At 38.3% G+C, this 21,704-nt stretch overlaps 1 protein-coding gene across 1 annotated transcript; it reads right to left on the reverse strand.

Annotated features, from left to right (window-relative positions):
* Positions 1–609: 609 nt before the first annotated feature.
* LOC141443669 (CUE domain-containing protein 2) lies at positions 610–14,582 on the reverse strand. Its single transcript, XM_074109009.1, is given in 8 exon segments — positions 610–2,952; positions 3,545–3,674; positions 6,060–6,232; positions 8,845–8,909; positions 8,912–8,973; positions 10,188–10,272; positions 11,451–11,579; positions 14,160–14,582. Coding segments are annotated over 8 exon segments (873 nt in total). The 5' UTR covers positions 14,326–14,582; the 3' UTR covers positions 610–2,889.
* Between the last annotated feature and the right edge of the window lie 7,122 nt (positions 14,583–21,704).

Raw genomic sequence — 21,704 nt, forward strand, 5'->3', positions numbered from 1 at the left:
GAATCAGGCGTTACTTTGCGGAGGTCCATATCAATGAACTAAAATAATTTCCTTGCTCACCCGCGACCTTACGATAGCTAAGCTTATGCAAAATATGCGTGTTCATGCAGTTCCTCCACCTCCACACTGTAAGAACACACACAAATTACACAAACCCACACAGACACTGTAAATAAATAAAAAATCAAGGTAGTTTTGAAGGACGGTTAAAAATTTTTATTAATAATTTGTGGGTAGTTTTGTTTTGTTTCATAAAACGTATGTGGGTACTTGGGGAGTTACAGTGACAAGTTAAAACGGTGGTTGTGGTTCGTTAGTCTAACAACTGGTAGCATGGTGTACGGTTGTGTCACTCTGAAGATGAGCTCTGTTTGAGTTCGAAACGCGTCAGTGTAGTGTGGTGGTGGTGATAGATGGGTTTGTGTAATTTGTGTGTGTTCTTACAGTGTGGAGGTGGAGGAACTGCATGAACACGCATATTTTGCATAAGCTTAGCTATCGTAAGGTCGCGGGTGAGCAAGGAAATTATTTTAGTTCATTAAATGATAATTTATTGAATCAGGCGTTACTTTGCGGAGGTCCATATCAATGAACTAAAAAAAATAAATAAATAAATGATATCTTTCTTTCTTTACTTTACCTATTTGGTAGGTTAGTTAATTTGTTACCTGCATCTTGAATGAATCAACACACTGTCATTGTTCGTCTTTATGGGTGCTCCAGCACTGATGCAACCAGGATGTGTATCTCAACACTTTAATTTGTAATTCTCAATACTTTATTGCTTTATCCGACTGCCCGAAGGAGGGTTATAAATGTTATATAACGTTATATAAAAAACAGGATAACATTGTCTAACACTTTATAACTTTTGTTACAACTTGTTAGATGTTTTAAACGCTCCCAAATTGATATTTTTTTTATATTTAACACCATATAACACTGCATTTGCAAATTGTTGTATAACATTTTAAAAGTTATATAACACACAAACATCACGCCTGTATTCCCAAACGGGGTAGGCAGAGCACACGAAACGTTACCGCTTCGGAGCCCCTTTTAGCGATTTGTGTGTGTATAACATGATAACAATTGTTACAATTTGTTATATAATGTTAAAAAAACATATGTTTTATAACGTTACATTACATATAATTTATAACAGCCAATGTGGGAGCACCATTACGATGTTTTCCTTCACTGAACCCTACTTGTACCCTACAGGTATAGGGTATAACTGTCAACAGTCCCAGAACAGGCAACCGAATGTCGCCGCCGCGTAAACGGGACTTCAGACTAGTATATTTTTGGCCAAATCTTCACAAGCCTATCGGAATTTCTTTATAAGAAATCACTGATCTAAATAGAAAACAATTAAAATCTATAAAAACATGTTCAGAGATCATGCGGGTAAATGTAACATTACCCTGTCATTAGTCATTTCATTTTTAATTTGAAACCGATTTTTTTTTTGATAATTGCCTATCTAACATCGCTTTTAATCAACGAATTAGAGTACGACGTAAAGAGAAATTAAATGAGGACAAGGTCAGGGGATCATTTGATCGCTTCAACCGCCTCATTTTCATGGCTTTTTTAACCCCCGCCGCAAAGAGAGGGGTGTTATAAGTTTGACCGCTATGTGTGTCTGTCTGTGGCACCGTAGCTCTTAAACGAGTGGACCGATTTGAATGCGGTTTTTTTTTTATTTGAAAGCAAGTTTTCTAGCGATGGTTCTGAGTCGTGTCATCAAAATCGGTTCAGCCGTTTTTAAGATATTGAACTTTGAAGTGACAAAGTCGGGGGTTTTCCTACTTTTTGTTGGTAAGGTTAGTTATGAATGGACTGTAGAATTTGTCAATATTTTCGATTTTTTTTAGACATCCTGTACTTTCAGCAGATAACCTGAAAACTGTAAAAGAATTTTCTACCATGTCAACAAAATGTGCCCAAGAAATGATAAACGCGAATAATAACCCGACGTCACTTTTTGCACAACTGTCAGAGATTATTGACGTAAACGTTTCGCAACCATGGCAGCCATTTTGTATATTATTATTAGTAAGGAATTTTATATGCAAAACAAGACTTGCGAATTTCATAGTCACCTATGAATAAAATCTTTCTTCTTGACATATAATTTTTTAAGTAAAAAAATAAATCAGTTGACTACTCTTTTACGTCGTATTCTAATCAAAGACGAAGACCGACTATTATAATGAACGAACTTGTTCTTTTTCAAATAGGGTAAATTACCCTAGTGTGGTAATCTTCACCTTATAAGGCTAAGTTACCGTTCACCTTACAATTTTGTTTCTATTAGATGTATACAACCTCACACACACGTACAATATGTACGCGTATACACTGAGTGTACGATTTAAACTATAGAAGTCTATTACCAAACCGAGTAATTTACTAATTACCCAACCAGGTAATTACAAATTACCCAATCGAGCCATTTCACATTACTCAACCAGGTAATTACAAACCTAACCAGATAACAACACTATGCTCAAGCCAGTAATTACACATTACCGAATTAGGTAATTGCACATTATCCAACAAGATAATTACATATTACTCAACCTGATAATTTACCAATTACCTGTCCGGGTAATCTACCCATTTACCCGCATGACCCCACAACTATGTCACCGAGGTGAACCCAATTAAAAACCTTACCAGGCCGTCCCACAGCGACGTATCCGTGAAAAAAATAATACTGACACAAGAGAGCGTTAAACAAAACTTACCTAAAACCAAAATCAGTACCGGGGGGGTGCGGGTTCTACAAATTACACATGTATACACTGACATCGAGAGGGGGGGTGAGCTAGGGTCGCTCGGTGCCGGGGCGCGGGCCCTGTACTGACGCGGCTGTAATGGTTAAGGGGAGTGCTGCTTTTTTGGCTTTTTCAAGTTGTCCTCGTCGGCTCCGGACCTTGGCACCTTAAAAACGCGGCAATGTATACAAAATGACATTTTTACCAAAAACTTATTAGCACTGAAACTGCTCATCCCCTTAAACAAACAAATAAAATAAATATCATGGAGACAATTGACACCAATGGGGAATGTCTGAAAAGTTTAGAAACGCTTGGAACTTTTTATATCAATAGGAATAACCTTTCTAATTAACAGAAAAAAATATCAGATTTTTAAGTAGCATCAAATAAATTATGAATTACGAAAAAGTTAAGTAACATTTTTCTAAGGATTTCGTATTTTATAGTGAATCTTCCAAGTTCAGGAATATTTTATACCTTAGGCTGCTATTTAAGAGTAAAACTACTAATAATTCTCAAGCAAACTTAGCCGTTAGTTTTCCTTGAAAGTTTGATAAACTTACTACCATCCTGAATTTTTTCAAATTTTTCCACCCACCGGTTTAGATTTTAGAGGGGAGGGGGGGGACGCTCGATTTTAATGAAAATTTGCACTTTAAAGTACACGTTTTCATGTACACGCCCATAGAAGCTCATGTCAGTTTCTATGGGCGTAAGAGTTATTTTTAAAGGAGTGACGGTATGTATGTTCGTACCTCAGTGTACCGCTCGCCCTTGAGAGAGACGATCTTGTTGTCTCTGTAGCGGACCATCTTCTTCGGCTCCATCTTGGGAGCGAGGGGCTTGTGCTCCTTCGTATCAGAATTCTTGTCCACGTACGAATATCTGAAAATATTTTTTTTGATTGATCAATATAAGATTGTAACTAGATATTAACATGATGTGATGTATTAGGACTAAAGCGAAAATTAACGTTTAATTATTATAAGCATACAACGTACTTATTGATATTTAATAATTCGTCATATTCCGAATTGGTTATATTTAAAACTCGTCACTTTTCAGATTGGTCATTTTCTAGTTTCGTCATGTTCCAAATTCGTAATTTTTCAAAGTGGTAATTCCAAATTAGTCATATGCCAAATTCGTTACTTTAAAATTGGTCATTTTCTAATTTCGTCAGTCCAAATTCGTCTTATTTCAAAGTCGTCACTTTTGAAACTGGTCACTTACTAATTTCGTCATATCACAAATTAGTCGGTCATTTTCTAAACTCATCACTTTTCAAACTGGTCATTTTGCAATTTTTCATATACTCGTAATATTCCAAATCCGTCACTATAAGGTGCTAACAAATCAAGTACCGATAATTTAAGAGATGTTAAATAAGATGAAAACAATAACACAGCCAAGTCTAATGGCCGGTATCAGATATTTTGTTGGAATTCCGGACTTTTTCTATTGGGTCTGAAATAGCTTGTGGTGTTTTCGGTGGAAAAATACACCTGCAGTTTATTTTTAATGAAAAAAGGCGGGAAAGCATAAGAAAAATATTGGAATAAAATTAAATTTTATAATATATTTTGAGAAAAAGCTTGTTCTATTTCAGAATTATTCAGCATTTTTGAGAAAATCTTTATATTAGTCTCGGCTGGAACAGCAATTGCTGGCTTCGTATTAGTTAAACGGACTCGCAAGCTCGTCCGTTTAATACTCATACTCAGCCAGCAATTGCCTACTTCCAGGCCACGACAATAATCTACTATTGTCATGCCTACTAACCTACAAATTAGGTCATTTATTTTTTCTATTTGAACTAGGCTTCCCTCTCTACTTGTTTTTGTTTGAATTTGCCTATCATGGTTAAAACAATCTGTGACACACCACTTTTGATTGTTTCGCCCATGTTTCAGCAGTGAATTTCCAAAAAACTCTATTTTAACACACAAAGGTACTAAACTCAACAAGTCACAGAATAGTACAAGCTCAAGTGTTTGTTTTCTTATACTCTTAAGTATGTTTGCTTAACTCAAATAATAGCCGGGTTCAGCTTTCATTAGCCAAACTATATAAATAAATAAATATCACGGAACAATTCACACCGATGAGGGCTATCGTTTTTTGTCTCACTAAATGGCGCACTGTTGCGTGAGGTTTTTAAGTATGGTTTTGAAAGTCTGTTATTACGGGCGTGAAAACAAAGTTTAGATTAAAATCATATTTAATACACCTTCAAACCGTACCATATAAATATCGAGCATGCCACAGTGTCGCATAGTCCCCGTTTTGTTCGGAAAAAAGGGAGGACAAAGGTTTCCGAAAGACAAAACTGTCTCAAAACACAGACATGCATTGCCCCGGAACGCATATTTGCCATAATTAATTACAGATATTGCAAAATATTCACAAAATTATTCTAATTCTAAATAAGCCCGCGTAGCTCACCCAAAAACTATCAGATTTGACATTCCGGAGACCTCACGCTACACTAGCGCCTCTAGCGGCGAATTCATTCGCGATAGCCCTCATTGACCTAGTCCCAAAACTCAGAGCTGCTCGCCGGTGTTTGAACCCCCTACCGTCTGGTCGGCCCGGCTTGGGCAGGTGTAATACCTCGCTATGATGCGGTTCTTGAGCTCGCTGTCGTCGCAGGGCGGGGCGCGCGCGGCGTGGTGCGGCGCGGCGGTGGCGGTGGCGGCCAGCGCCTGCCCGTGGTCCCGCCGGTGCAGCAGGTGTCATACCTCGCTATGATGCGGTTCTTGAGCTCGCTGTCGTCGCAGGGCGGGGCGCGCGCGGCGTGGTGCGGCGCGGCGGTGGCGGTGGCGGCCAGCGCCTGCCCGTGGTCCCGCCGGTGCAGCAGGTGTCATACCTCGCTATGATGCGGTTCTTGAGCTCGCTGTCGTCGCAGGGCGGGGCGCGCGCGGCGTGGTGCGGCGCGGCGGTGGCGGTGGCGGCCAGCGCCTGCCCGTGGGTCCCGCCGGGCAGCAGGTGTCGCAACTCGCTGATGCAGCAGGTGTCATACCTCGCGGTTCTTGAGCTCGCTGTCGTCGCAGGGCGGGGCGCGCGCGGCGTGGTGCGGCGCGGCGGTGGCGGTGGCGGCCAGCGCCTGCCCGTGGTCCCGCCGGTGCAGCAGGTGTCATACCTCGCTATGATGCGGTTCTTGAGCTCGCTGTCGTCGCAGGGCGGGGCGCGCGCGGCGTGGTGCGGCGCGGCGGTGGCGGTGGCGGCCAGCGCCTGCCCGTGGTCCCGCCGGTGCAGCAGGTGTCATACCTCGCTATGATGCGGTTCTTGAGCTCGCTGTCGTCGCAGGGCGGGGCGCGCGCGGCGTGGTGCGGCGCGGCGGTGGCGGTGGCGGCCAGCGCCTGCCCGTGGTCCCGCCGGTGCAGCAGCGTGGCGGCCGCGCGCTCCACGTCGCCGCACGCGATCGACACGCAGTGCTTGATCTGTAACAGTAACAGATTTGTTACATTATTCTACCCGACTGCCCGAAGGAGGGTTATGTTTTTCGAGTGTATGTATGAATGTATGTATGTAAGTATGTATGTATGTATGTATGTATGTGGGTATGTATGTCCATTTCTTTGGTCCTCGCTGCAGCCTAAACGGCGCTGGGCGGATTGTAACATATGAGGTATCATTGGATTCGTCATAACTGTCGGAATGACATAGGGTATATAATATTTCAATATGGCGTCTGCAAAAAAATAAGGCGAAGGAATAAAAAAAAATTGTATTGTAACAATATGGGAATCAAATAAAAGATAATAATTAGCCCATTCTAAATATATATGGGTTATAATACTTTTAGGGCTGTTTCACCATCCATTGATTAGCGTTAACCGACGGTTAAATGTGATGCCGTCTCCGTCTATTCGAACAAAACAAATAGAGACGGCATCACACCTAACCGCCAGTTAACACTAATCAATGGATGGTGAAACAGCCCCTTAATGTACTATTTTCACAGAAATATCAAAAAGTATAAAATAAAAAACACAATTTAAAAAATCAAAAAACCCGACTGCCTTAAAAACTAAAAGAAAGAAAATAAGTCTAGAGACCTAGAACTCTGTCAAGAAGCTCATTTAAGGTTCAACAGTCGGGATCCATTCAATTCGTAACCAGCTCAAAAAATCTTGGTAATGGGTCCCGACTGTTGAACCTTACAGAGTTCTAGACCACTAGACTTATTTTCTTCCTTTTAGTTTTTAAGGCAGTCGGGTTTTTTGATTTTTTAAATTTAATTTCCCATAATCATTTTTTCTTTGCAGCAAAATTTATTTTCGCGTTTTCACACGAATTTTATTTTCAAAAGCTTGTTTTTTTTCATGAAGCTTATTTTCACATTCGCGTTCTTTTTGTGCCGCTTTTTTTCCCAGTCGCGGTTTTCGCCAATCCCAATCGGTACAGAAACAGTCTCGACGGAGCTCCGCGTGCGCCGAGCTCCTATCCTGGATGGTTTTGGCCCTTCGGGCCGTTGCAAAACTAAAGGGGCTCTAACTGTCTAACATGTGAGTAAGAGAGGGACACCAATAGTTGCCGGCCACAAATTGCAGTGAAAATATGGCCCGTCTAGGGGCCCCTTAACATAACCTAAACCTACCTAGTTATGAGCCGTTAAGCCTAATTGTGTGGTTTAGTAGTGGGGTACATAATACTCGGTGGAAAACAGGAGCTCTGTGATACCAGGGCTCCATCGACACTGTTTCTGTGTCGATTGGGATTGGGGGAAAATGCGACTGGAAAAAAATGCGACACAGAAAAAACGCGAATGTGAAAATAAGCTCTATGTATATACTTGTTTTCTCTGTACTGTTTACTGTATTGGTGTGCAATAAAGAGTTATTGTATTGTATTGTATTGTATAAGCTTCATTAAAAAAGCAGACTTGGACATTCATCTTCGTGTAAAAACACGAAAATGAATTTTGCAACAAATAAAAAATTATCATGGGAAAATAATCTAACAAGTCCAGTAACACAACACGACACTCGTACCACCACTTAACAGTGAGGGCCACCATAAGACCATTCTATAAGATCTACAACGGGGAATGCTCTGCGGTACTCTTCGACCTCATTCCAGCTGCGGGGTTCCATTACAGATCCACCCGTCGTAAGCGTTCATTTCATTTCGATTTTTTCTGCGATCTTTTTTGCCACGAACTTGCAAAATCTGGAAGTTCTGGAACGAGCTTCCCGCTGGAGTCTTCCCATCGAGTTACGACCTGGGTGCCTTTAAGAGGCGAGCAGGACCGACAACGCACTGGCATCGCGTAAAGTGCTGCGGGTGTCTATGGACAATGGTGATGACTTAACATCAGGTGACACACTAGTTCGTTTGTCTGGCCTCTCTAACATAAAAAAAGTATAGTGGTTAGTTTGTTATTACGGGCGTGAAAACAAAATTTACATTTAAATCATATTTAATAACTTAAAACCGTACCATAAAAATATCGAGCACGCCACAGTGTTGCGTAGTCCCGTTTTGTTCGGAAAAAAGGGAGGACAAAGGCTTCCGAAAGACAAATCAGTCTCAAAGCACAGACATTCATTGCCCCGTAACGTATATTTGCCATAATTAATTTCAGGTATTGCAATATATTCACAAAATCGATCCATCCATATCCATACTAATATTATAAATGCGAAAGTGTGTGTGTTTGTTATATCGAAAATACAAACAGAAAAATAGATGCACAGAAAAATAAGACCAGCGCTGGGAATCGAACCCAGGTCCTCGGCATTCCGTGCCGCGTGCTATCTATACCTCAGTTTGTATTTTCGATATGGGTTTTACGGGATGACCGTAAAAGTAACAAAACTTTTTGTTATGTTTGTTTGTCCGTCTTTCACGTCGAAACGGAGCGACGGATCGACGTGATTTTTGGCATAGATATAGTTTATGGGCCAGAGATTGACATAGGCTACTTTTTATCCCGGAAAAATGCACAGTTCCCGAGAGAACAGCGCGCGTTAACCGAATCCCACGCGGGCGAAGCCGCGGGCAAAAGCTAGTCGACCAACTAGCTACCTAAAACTGAGCCTATACTGACCTCCATGGCACAAGTGTTGGGGAACATCTCGTGCAGCACGGCGCACTGCGCCGACAGCATGCTGAAGTCGTCCCTTCCAACGCTCGCCGGCCCTCCGCGCCCTCGGAACTCTCGGAGCTTGAGTGAGACCTGAAAAATGTTACTAATCAAAACCATTTCTACCCTCTCTCTACCCTCCTCTCATGCAGTGATTAAAAGAGGTAAATAAATAAATATCATGTGACAAAATCATGGGAATAAATATCAAGCTTGTACTATGGATACTAGGCAACAGATAAACATACTTATATAGATAAATACATATTGACGACCGGATGGCTAAGTTGTTAGAGAACCTGACTACGAAGCTTGAGGTCCCGGGTTCGAATCCCGGCCGGTGCAGATATTTGTATAATACGAATGTTTGTTCTCGGGTCTTGGATGTTTAATATGTATTTGTGTATGTATTTATCTATATAAGTATGTTTATCCGTTGCCTAGTGAGTGTCCATAGTACAAGCTTTGCTTAGTTTGGGACTAGGTCAATTGGTGTCAAGTGTCCCATTATATTTATTTATTTTTTATTTATTTATTAAACATCCAAGACCCGAGAACAAACATTTGTATTATTCATACAAATATCTGCCCCGACCGGGAATCGAACCCGGGACCTCAAGCTTCGTGGTTAGGTAAGTGTAGTTAGTAAAAAAAATAAACCGGGCAAGTGCGAGTCGGACTCGCGCACCGAGGGTTCCGTGCACATTTATAGGTATGTCAACGGGAGTCGTGTCTTGCAGATATCATCCAGTGTATGCAGAGGCCTACTCTAAAGCAAAATGTACGCAGTGTGGGGTCAGATTAAATTGCTTATTAATATTTACAGACAGACATAAAAAAATCAAGATTTTTCAGAACTTTCTAGTTGGTTGTGTTATAATAGCTACCTTCATACCACATTAAATTTTCTAGGACAACTGGAAGTGCCCTATAGGTTTTCAGTGCACTGCTATTTGTATGGAAACACGTTGTTTAATGACTGTAACTTTTGATTTCGTTGACTTAGAAGTTTGATTTTTTTCAGGGCTTCAAGGGACCGCAGATTTGAGTATTCGATATCAATTTCAGCTTGATACGTCCACGCGTTCCTGAGAAAAAGGGTCTTGACAGACGGACAGACGGACAACAAAGTGATCCTATAATAAGGGTTCCGTGTTTTCCTTTCGAGGTACGGAACCCTGAAAGTGGTGAAAACGATTGTTATTCCAAGTGTTAGACAATAAGGGCTGTATTGGCTAACGCGCTGACGTTTGCGGTCGTCTTTTCCATCTCTTTCTACCGTGACTAAAAACATGTCTATTACTTACCGACTAGGTTTAGTAGCTGTCGGTAACATTTCACTCAAGGTATGTAAAGTCATGGTTAGTTTGTCACTGCCACTCGACGATTCCTCTGTAAAAATAAAATTCATAACATTTTCTTATTATAAATAAGTTTTTGGTAAAAAGATCATTTTTAATACAAACTTTTTTTGCTGACTGCACTTTTTGTTGACTGTACTTGTATTTATTTATTTTAGGAAAACAAACAGCTTGAAATAATACAAAGTATAAAACACATAAAAATATTACATATTATTGTATTGTCACCCAAACTACATTTGCATACCAAATTTAAAGTCGATGCCATTAATCGTTGAAGAGTTCCATCCTGTGGAGACGATCCTGGCACAGCATATATATAAGCTAAAGCAGTAGGGAAGCTACAAACAAATCGATCGAAACGAACACACACTCACACAGACGCGCGCTCTACACGGCCTCTAAGGGGGTCTCGCGGTACTGCAGTGCGCGGTGCTGTGTGTGTCCATTTCGATCGATTTGTTCGTAGCTTCCCTACTGTTTTAGCTTATATATATACTGTGATCCTGGTCAGACGGGTGTAGTTAATGTACGACTTGTTAATGCACGCTTAAATAATGCACGGCCTGATAACCGTGCTTATGTGCACGAATTATCATGCCGTACATTATCACCCCGTACCGAACTAGCAGGGAACCAATAATGTACGACGTGATAATCCGAAGCATTATGTCTTCCGATTATCATGCCTTACGATTTCCGTGATTGAAATAAAAAAAATACCTAACACGCACGCTCTCGCCCTTCAACCTAACCCGGCCGGGTCGGATCTGCTCCAACTATATCGCGGCGAAAAATGTCTATTCATTCGAATCGATTGGATTCAGATTATCACGTCGTACATTATCACTACGTACATTACAGCACGCGCAATATTTTGTACGCCCTGATAATGCGCGACCATGATAATGTACGGCATGATAATCGGAAGTAATAATGCTTTGGATTATCACGTCGTACATTATTGCGCATACATTCCCAGTTGTACATTATTGTTTCCCGGTCAAACTACCAGGATGTCACTACCAGACTGTGGCATAGCATGCTCTCCATACTTATACGAAATCCTCGCTCAGCATAGCTCTAGTGGAAACAGTTGAATGGAGTGAGGATAGGTAAATTAAACACATTATTGGCAATGCAACCTCGCACATCTCTGGTTGAAACGCAGCCTTAGGGATGTGGTTCTAGAACATTCAAGGTACATACCGTGGCTGGAAGGTGGGTCGCTCTCTTCAGCAGTAAGCAGAGCCTCCAGGTCAACGACCCAGGAGCACACCCGCTCCACGTCAATATGCGCAAACTGGGGTACATAGGCTGCCATCATCTCGATGAAACCTGTGGATAGGTCAGTTACAGTGATAGCCTAAGATGCTGGTTATGAACCTGAGCGTACATCCTACATAGTAGTAATAAACAAGAATTCATCAGACACACTGGGTGGGGGACATAAATTTTAGGCATTTATGTTTATGGGCGGTGGTGATCTCTTACCATCAGGAGACCCACTTGCTTGTTTGCTATCCACTTGAATAAAAAAAAAAAAACTGACCATAACAATTTCATTTTTAATCAACAAGCTGAGTGAGCACCCATCAGGCTGACATGATCACCTGGAGGGTTCAAATTTGATTGCTGACTGTACTTTTTGTTAACTGTACATTTTGTGGACTGTACTTCCATTGTCACCCAAACCACATTTGCATAACAAATTTTAAGTCGATGCTATTAACCGTTGAAGGGTTCTGTCCTGCGGAGACGATCTTAGCTGGACTACCAAGATGTTACTATTAGATTATTATATTGTCACGCGATTTAGATAAGTATTCCAACATTCAAGTAAATTTGACTACTGGAAGTTGGTCAAATTTAACTTGCAAGATTTGATTACAGACAGAGACAGATAAAGAGACAGGAGAAACTAAATAAAATTAAGCGTGTTCTGCGCATCATCTGACTGACATTGAATCGCGCGAGCAAACCAATCCCTGCTTTCTTTCTGAATTTTAACCAATCAACAAACAGTCTATTTCCTCGAAAATGATTCGTATTTGAATCATAACTTGTTTTGGTTTAAAGTATGGCCACTTTTTGTGTGGAATTTGTTTTCAGTAACACTTCTCGGCTTATTATTCATGCATGATATAAATCATAGTTTTTAAGGTCTAAATAAAAAAAAACTACAATTTCCAGGAGTAAATTAAGAAAAACAATCACCCAAGTGCAAGTCAAATTCATACACCAAAATTACCAAATTGGTAGGTATCTATGAATATTGTGTGTTAGCAGAGCAAAATGTATGCATGGGGACATTTAAAATTGTATGCAAAGAAAGGCTGGCCAATAATTGGTGGGCAGATAAATATGCCTTGGCAGGCCATTCGGTGGCCCACAAACCTGGGGTAAGCCAGGCTTGGAAAAGAATTTTACATTGTTTTTTTTTTTCAAAAATACAAACTGAAATATAGATGCACAGAAAAACCAGAAAAATAAGAAAGAGAGCTGAGAATCGAACCCAGGTCCTCGGCATTCCGTGCCGCGTGCTATACCGCTACACCACCGCTGAACAACGGTACAGCCACGAATTTCTCATATGCACCCTATATTTCAGCCTGTTTGTTTCTTATTTAGTCACTTAAGCAGCGACACTAGCGACATCTAAGCTGTAGCCCTCATCGAGAAACTTTCAGCACTCCATTGGAATTAGACGTGTGCGCCGCGCCGACCCGCCGCCGCCGCCGCCATTTTTTCGACGCCGATCTGCATATCGGCGTAAAATCGGCGCGAGTTCTAAATGTATTCTATACTGAATTTCTGACTTTCGAAGGATTCTATATTTGAATACAATGAATCATTGATTACATCATCATCATCATCTCATTCATAGGACGTCCATTCCACTGTTGGATATAGGTCTCCCCCATAGAACTCCAGTTGCTTCGGTTGGCAGCGGCTTGCATCCACCTTGAACCCGCGGCTTTAAGCAGGTCATCCGTCCATCTCATTGGTGGACGTCCTACGCTGCGCTTGCTCCGGTCTCCACTCGAGAACCTTTCGGCCCCAACGACCATCTGTTCTCCATGCTATATGGCCTGCCCATTGCCACTTCAACAAGCTAATTCACTTGGCTATGTCAGTGACCCTTGTTCTTCTACGTATCTCCTCATTTCGGATTAGATTCCGTAGAGAAACTCCAAGCATAGCTTTCTTCATAGCTCGCTGAGCAACTCTGAGCCTATTTATAATGCCTATAGTGAAGCACCACGTCTCGGATCCATATGTGTTAAAGACTTTCATCTTAAGGCACTGATCAAATAAAGATTGGTTTTTGGAATCTTTTTGTATTTTTTATTTCAATTCCAAATTTTTGTTACTTTTACGGCCATCCCGTAAAACCCATATCTAAAAGTAACCAAAATTTGGAATTGAAATAAAAAATACAAAAAGATTCCAAAAACCAATCTTAATTTATTTATTTTTTCCTTTTTTAGAGGTTTGAGTGCACCTGTGTGACTATGCCAGCCTCATTGGAAGATAATGTTGCCATATAGGTAGATGTGGGCAAGCTTTTAATTTGAATTTAAACTAAAACACATAGAAAATAACAGAAAAATATAGCCAGGTCTGGCAACCAAACTAACAAAAAAATATTTAAAATGGATCAAAGTGAAATTCAATTAGATTCTTATTTGATTGGAATCTTAACCAATTATATAATATCTAATGTTAGTAGATATTGAATAGTTTTAGATTTTATTTTAACTTTAAATAACGGAATATTAAAAGGACGCAAAGTTTGACACTAAATGCAAATTAATTGAATATCTCGCTGCGCTCCATTTTCATACAATTGTAACAGAGTTATCTTATTGATATTAGTTATTTTATATAAAATAATAGTGTAAATTAAGTGTTTACCTTCAACGTCGAAGCAAGGGTCTTGGGAGGACTCTTCTACGAAAGAAATCACGTAGGAAAGAACTATATCGTCGATCACGTCTAAATCCGCGGAGGGCACGTTTTTTGTAATAAATTGAAACAAACTCTCTTTAACAGCCGATTCCTGCAAAGCGGTGGTGCTCATTTTCACTTAAAACTATATATTTTTCAAGAACGCAAGTTCCAAATTTATTCGTAACACTTGTTATGCCTCGCTAAACAGGTAAAAGGGAGGACGTTTGAGAGCAATGGACGGCTCCCGTAAATCTTTTCTCTTAAAGTTACTACGCTTGTGCGATAATATTAAATTTCGGTTAAATACTGGACTGTTCTAAAGAAATTCTGGAACTTCGGGGACAGAAAATCAATACAACACAATGCGATGTTTTTTCTTCTGTCACAAAATTGTTTATGTTGATTAGGCACACACAAGCTAGCATACAGCCACTGCTAAGTGTCAGATTTTAAGGGCGCTATACACGATACGACAGGATGGAAAACTTTGATGAATTGGGTTGTGTTTATGTTACTTTGCAAGACTACTCTCAAGCGATTGCGATTGAGAAACAAATTATAAATTTATTATTCATAGTGAAGAACAAAACTTAAGCTTGTAATTAAAATTCTAGTCCAAAATCATGTCTAAACTTTTCTAATCTAAACAGTCTGGTAAAAGGGAATATTACTGCAATTTTCTGCCGTCAGAGTACAGCACTAGCACAAAACCGTAAACAGTTTTTCGAGTATCTTAAAATGCCATCCATACTTTAATATTATAAATGCGAAAGTAACTCTGTCTGTCTGTCTGTTACGCTTTCACGCCTAAACCGCTGAACCGATTTTGATGAAATTTGGTACAGAGATAGAATAGACCCTGGGAAAGAACACAGGCTATTTTTTAACGCGAAAAAGAGGCTTTCAGGGGTTGCAATAGGGGATGAAAGTTTATATGGTGGAAGTTCGTAGCTATCGAAGATAAAACCATGAAACTTGGCATTTAGGCACTTAATAAGAAATAATTCTATATTTGTTTGAGCTTTTTTAAAAAATCGACCTGTGAGGGGATGAAATAGGGGATGCAAGTTTATACGCAAGGTCGTCATTATTGAAGATAAATCGATGAATCTTTATTAAACTTGCCATTTCGGCACGTGAAAAGAGATAAATAGATATTTGTTCGCACGTTTTTTAAAATTCTTCCTGTGAGGGGGTGAAATAGGGGATGAAAGTTTATATGGAAGATCGTCATTGTCGAAGATAAATCGATGGTTCTTTATGAAACTTGGTATTTGGGCACGTGATAAGAGATAAATACATATTTGTTCGCGCGTTTTTAAAAATTCTTCCTGTGAGGGGTGAAATTGGGGATGAAACTTTAGATGGAAGATCGTCATTGTCGAAGATAGATCGATGGTTCTTTTTGAAACTTGGCATTGGGCTACTTATAAGAAATAAATAGATATTTGTTTAAGCGTTTTTTAAAATGTTACTTGCGAGGGGATGGTGCAGTGTTAGCAGAGCCTTCTAAGCTCATAAGCAAAATGTACGCAATGTGGGGTCATTTTAGATGGCTTATTCACATAGACAGTCAGACATGAAAAATTATGATTTTCAGATTTTTTTTTATTTATTGTGCTATAAGAGCTACCTTTATGCAAAATTCCAAGTTTCTAGGACAGCCGGAAGTACCTACCCTATAACTTTTTCTGTTGAGGCAATTTGTATGGAAACACCTTTTTAATGACTGTAGCTTTTGATTGCCTTGACTTAGAGGTGTGATTTTTTCACAGCTTTCGGGACTATTGACCTGAGTTTAGGGTTTTAATTTCAACTCGATATATACCTTACTCCGCGCGTTTACGAGATAAAGGGTCTTGACAGACAGACGGACGGACGGACAGCAAAGTAATCCTACAAGGGTTCCATTTTTTCCTTTTAAGGTACGGAACCCTAAAAAACATTTGATCTGGCGCTTTTCAAATTTCGACCTATTTACTTGAAAATATGGGGATGAAAGTTCTTAAGGAATTCCAAAAAAGTTACTACGTATAAGTATATTTATCGGAAAAATGTGTAGCTATGCTTAGTAAAAATGCCTCGACTTACAATAAAGGACGTAAGGTGTCAATAGTTCACTATGAAGAATTAGTCCTTTTGTGTTGGCAGGGTAGAATACACGTCGTATTGCTACAATATGGCTACCCGCAAAATATTTATGTTTTACCAAAGAACATCGGATGGATGGATGTATGGAAGAACAAAAAAAAAATAGTTTACATTTGTAGCAATGTACTAAAATAGGTTATTTTTGGTAAACCGTAGAAGTTTCTATGTACTATTATTGGCAGAATAGGTATCCTATATAAATTAAATACTTCCCAAAATTACTATTTCAAGCGGACGAAGTCGCGGGCAGAAGCTAGTAATATCATATTATTTCAATTACATTTTCGGGAATATAGGTCTACCGTTACTATCGATTTAAATATCGTGTTATTTTGTTACTAATAAATATATCATGATTTTTAAAGGTCTACGAAACTCTTGGTCAACTATTAAAAATTACCGTGTACGATTTCAAAAGAACAAAAAGAAGAAGGAGTTCAAAGGAACATGATTTGTTATGATTATGACAACATTATTTAAAATTAGACACAAATATTTTTAATTCGATTTATTTCAATTAAAATTTCAAAATATAACGAACAGTCATGCTTTCAACTTTTATCCATAAAATGACAAAATAAACACAACGCCAATTTCACAACTACATGGTTTTTATAATATTACAGCGCATGGAAGACAAAATGGTGTAAGCGACATGTTTGGTTTGTTTAGTTTATTAGCTTAGAAAACAAAGATGTAAAGAAATGGTTTTAGAAAGTATTAGAATTGTCGGTCACGTCATTTTATTTTCCATGAGCTTATTAGTATAATGTAGATAAAATTTGTTGAGAAATCACAGTGGGATACGATACGCTTAGCGCAGTGTCGGAGCCTCTAAATGACATTTTTAAGAATTATGTACTTTGTCATTTTTCTTTGTTTAACACTTGACAATTAATAAACAGCCGTTTTCCTTGTATCATGACCTGTCGCTTACGATATTAAGCATTAACGTCGTAATACTATTATTAAGTAATTTTATTTTTTATAGACTCCGATATATTCCCACTTTTAATAATCTATAGGTACTATACTAATACACAGTTATATCAAAAAATAAAACATACATATAGATAAGTCAAAGGTAGATAGGTATTTCTTTAGGTACATCGAAGACACTAGGTTGTATAATAATGTCAAATACTTGCATAACTGGAGTGTGCTATTTTTGACAGTATTCGAGAAAAAAAACCTCTCTCAGTTTTTTTCTACTAAGTAAAATAGCGTAAGCGACAACCGTTTCAAAAATAATTTTACCTATAAGACGATTGATTTCCGTGTTGATGTATCTACTAAAACAGCGAGTATTTCACATTACTATAAGTAGCGTGCGGCAATAAGGGCTCCTCCACAGGATCTGATCTGGTCCTTAATAATTTGTTGTCTGTTCTATTCTTATACCTTTTTAAGCCCACAGGAGCCTAAAGTGTATATTTTAACTTATACTCTACCTACATGGACAGGTCATTGGTGAATAGATAGATTTAGTTGTATAAACCTGACCTATACCCCTACTATAAGACCGCAGATAGACCAGCAGGGCTACCACGAAACTCGAAACTCGAAGTTCGTACCGTACCGTCCCTCTCGCTCTCGTATTAAATAGTATAAGTGTTAGAGGGACCGCACGACAAGAACTTCGAGTTTCGAGTTTCGTAGAAGCCCTGCAGGCAAAAGAGCTATAAGATTAATGTATTATAGAGTGAATAGTATCTAATACAAGGTGCAGTTATCTAAATGTCGCTTAGCACTTTTAAACTTATTTTCCAACAGTTTAGTGTCACTATAATATCGTAAATAACAGTAATCCAGGCGGGTTTAGCAAAAAGTATTTGGTGCTTATGTCATTTTCTTTGCATTTTTTTGGACAAATAAATTTGTGAAATAAATGCGGCCTAAAATTCATTTAGGTAAAAAAATCTGTTAACAACTTTTATACAAACTTCACTTAGTTTTGAGCAAGTTAACAACAATAATACATAAAATTGCGTCACTTACCTATAGGTATTTCAATTATTTAGCCCCATACTAAAAACAATACTCAAGCTGAAATTCATGTCAATCCTTTAATACGGCGCTTTAAAATGGGATAAATCTTGAGTTCGAATTTTAATATGGGTCTAAGTAACATTTAAAGACTGCCTTCTGTTGTGTACACTGGATAATGGGTATGCGTGCCTCTAAAAAAAATGTATTTCTTTTGTAAAATGTTCGATTTTTTTATAATAAATATACAGGGATGCATGCGAGCTAGGAACTGAATCTAGATCTATTATTTCCTGAGACTTATTATCTACAGTATAGTTTGTGATTACATTCAATTAGCTCCCGATATTTTGATGCATGCTAGCGTAACAATAGCGTAGTCGTAAACATACCATGAACATACATAATGTAGTGTTCGAACGAAGTTTTAGTATCAGCAAGTTTCGACTTAAAAGTCACATTCCTTCCGGAGGCTCAGTTTCGGCCAAAAACTGCCGAACTTTTCGGCCGAACCGAAATTGTAATTTACAACAAATTTCGGACTGAGTTTGCCTTGCTTCGTACCATCGTACCTATGCATTCGACATTGCCAGAAATGTCGAAGCTAACACGACGCTGGCTTATTGGAGTGGCGTTCGTGTTTCGCGAAAAAATGGAGTAGTGGAATAAGTATATTATTGCACGTGTTTCATTGTTCATATGTCAAGAAAGAACGGCCTACCGATATTTTATTCATCTGTTTAAACACAGTCTGGGTGACTAGAGCCAAACTAAAGCATCGGTTTTGATTTCGGCCAAAAACATGTTTCGGTCGGACACTAACACAATGTAATAATTAATTATTAATCGTGAAACATTAGAAATGAGGGCTATCGTTTTTTTTTCTCACTAGATGGCGCACTGTTGCGTGAGGTTTTTAAGTATGGCTTTCAAAGTCTGTTATTACGGGCGTAAAAACAAAGTTTAGATTAAAATCATATTTAATACACCTTAAAACCGTACCATAAAAATATCGAGCATGCCACAGTGTTGCTTAGTCCCCGTTTTGTTCGGAAAAAAGGCAGGACAAAGTTTTCCGAAAGACAAAACTGTCTCAAAACACAGACATTCATTGCCCCGGCACCACAGAGCCCGGCACGCATATTTGCCATAATTAATTTCAGATATTGCAAAATATTCACAAAATTATTCTAATTATAAATAAATCCGCGTAGCTCACCCAAAAACTATGAGATTTGACATGTCGGAGACCTCACGCTACACTAGCGCCTCTAGTGGCTAATTCATACGCGATAGCCCTCATTGACGATCTCTTCTTTCCTCTTATCAGGACAGAGGGCTACTACGAAATTCGAAAATCGAAGTTCGTATCGTACCATCCCTCTCACTCTCCTACTAAATAATATTAGCGGGACGGTACGATACGAACTTCGATTTTTGAATTTCGTAGTAGCCCCTCAGGTGCATACATGAATAAAGACTAAAGGATGTCTGTAATATGATGGTCACATTTGCTCTAAGATAGTTGAAAAAGGACGGACTGAAATTGGCCGATTTTCGCAATCACAGCTGAGAAAATACTGTTTAAAATGGAAAAAAAATTGGAAATCGAAATAAGATGTATATCGATAAATATCGAAATATGATATGTAACAGACACGCACACACACATATACACACACACACACACACACACTTTCACTGGTACACAGTATACACGAACACTATGCAGAGTAAGGTTTGAAATGCCGAAGCATGGTTATTTCGTTCCATTCAATTTTAATTTTAATATTATTATAATTTTTACCAATTTTCGATCTTTTCATTTTGGTTTTGTATTATGTAGGTTTTGTTTATTGTGCATTTATTTAATTATGCATTACAACGGTAGTTATTTTTGTTGTTAATATGTCAACTGGGTCCCAAGATACAGGCTCAGCCTAGTTTGGGATCCACTGTATTTAATAATTGATTGTAATTGTCCTGGTATTAAAATAAATAATTTTGAAATTTTTTTTCACGAGCAAGGCAGTGAAAATAACGTGTCTGACTGATTTTTGTATCACAGTAAATACCTATAATCATTTATTCATTTGTCTCTATATACTTTTTGTGCATTTCCATTTACCAACATCTGTGTTAAGTAATTTGTTCATATAAATAATATTCGACTCGTCAGCAAACGGACTCATGTGTATAGACAATTGGGGATAATAATTATAATAAAAAATAAAAGGATCGAATAAAAAAAAAACATTAATAGGTATAATTTAAAATATTATAAAATGCCCTTTTACTCGTACCACTTTTAAATGGTATTTTTAAGGATCTATAGTAACAGCCTATGTAAAAAACAGAAGGCAGACAAAAGGCATAACAAGGCATAATATGGTTAATAAGCGTTTTGAAATTTAAAGTGTTTATAGCATTAAATACAAATTAAGACAACTATAATACCTGCGGGTAATTAATCGTACACAACATTAAAATTGTTGTTTACGATAAATACCTCGATGTTTTATGTAATTTACAATATTTTACTTTTAAATATGTATTACCGACAGCTCATGGTGCTTCTATGGCTATTTAAGAGAAATTCAAATTATTCAAAAGGTTTGAACGAAAAATTTAAAAGACAGTACAAACGACTAGTGCCATCTAGTTTTCATTGGGATGAATGACGCTTCACTGTCTTTCTGATTTATCCGTTCAATACCACTGGCTGGTTTGTGAGTTAACTTTTTATTTTCTTAATTGACTTTAAATATCTGTATCTATATCAAGTGAATTTGTATTTAAATGTTACCCTATCATTTCATTTTCTTATAACAGTTAAAATATCTTCAATATCAACGTCTATATTCATCTTTGCTATTATTAAGGTGTCTTTAGACGACCAGACTACTCTTTCTTACTTTGACACTGACTGGGTAGGATCGTGTAGAGACACTTCAAGTACATTAATAAAATACTATAGTTTACCTAAATATTTATCTACAGCCAGATATGAAACAGACATATATTAACTGTATAAATAAACGAATATCATACCATATCTAGATAAATAGCGTGAGAGCATAGTCACAAAAAATTAACACTGAAATAAGAATTGATTAATAATACTTATCTATTTACCAACTATTTATATACATCAATGATAACAATAATAGATTATATTTATTATTATTATTGGTATCAAACCAAAGTATAATAAAGCGCATAGTTTAAAATTAACTTAGCTAAAAGGCTCTAGATATCAATCTCCTTCATCTGTCCGCCATCTTTAGTTAAGTTGTTCACACACGCTTGATTTTCGTCTGGCCGGTCACACACTAAGTTTGTATGTGATGTGTGTGCACTCACCGACGATTC

Source organism: Choristoneura fumiferana, chromosome 28 (assembly GCF_025370935.1).
Source record: "Choristoneura fumiferana chromosome 28, NRCan_CFum_1, whole genome shotgun sequence".
Lineage (NCBI taxonomy): Eukaryota > Metazoa > Arthropoda > Insecta > Lepidoptera > Tortricidae > Choristoneura > Choristoneura fumiferana.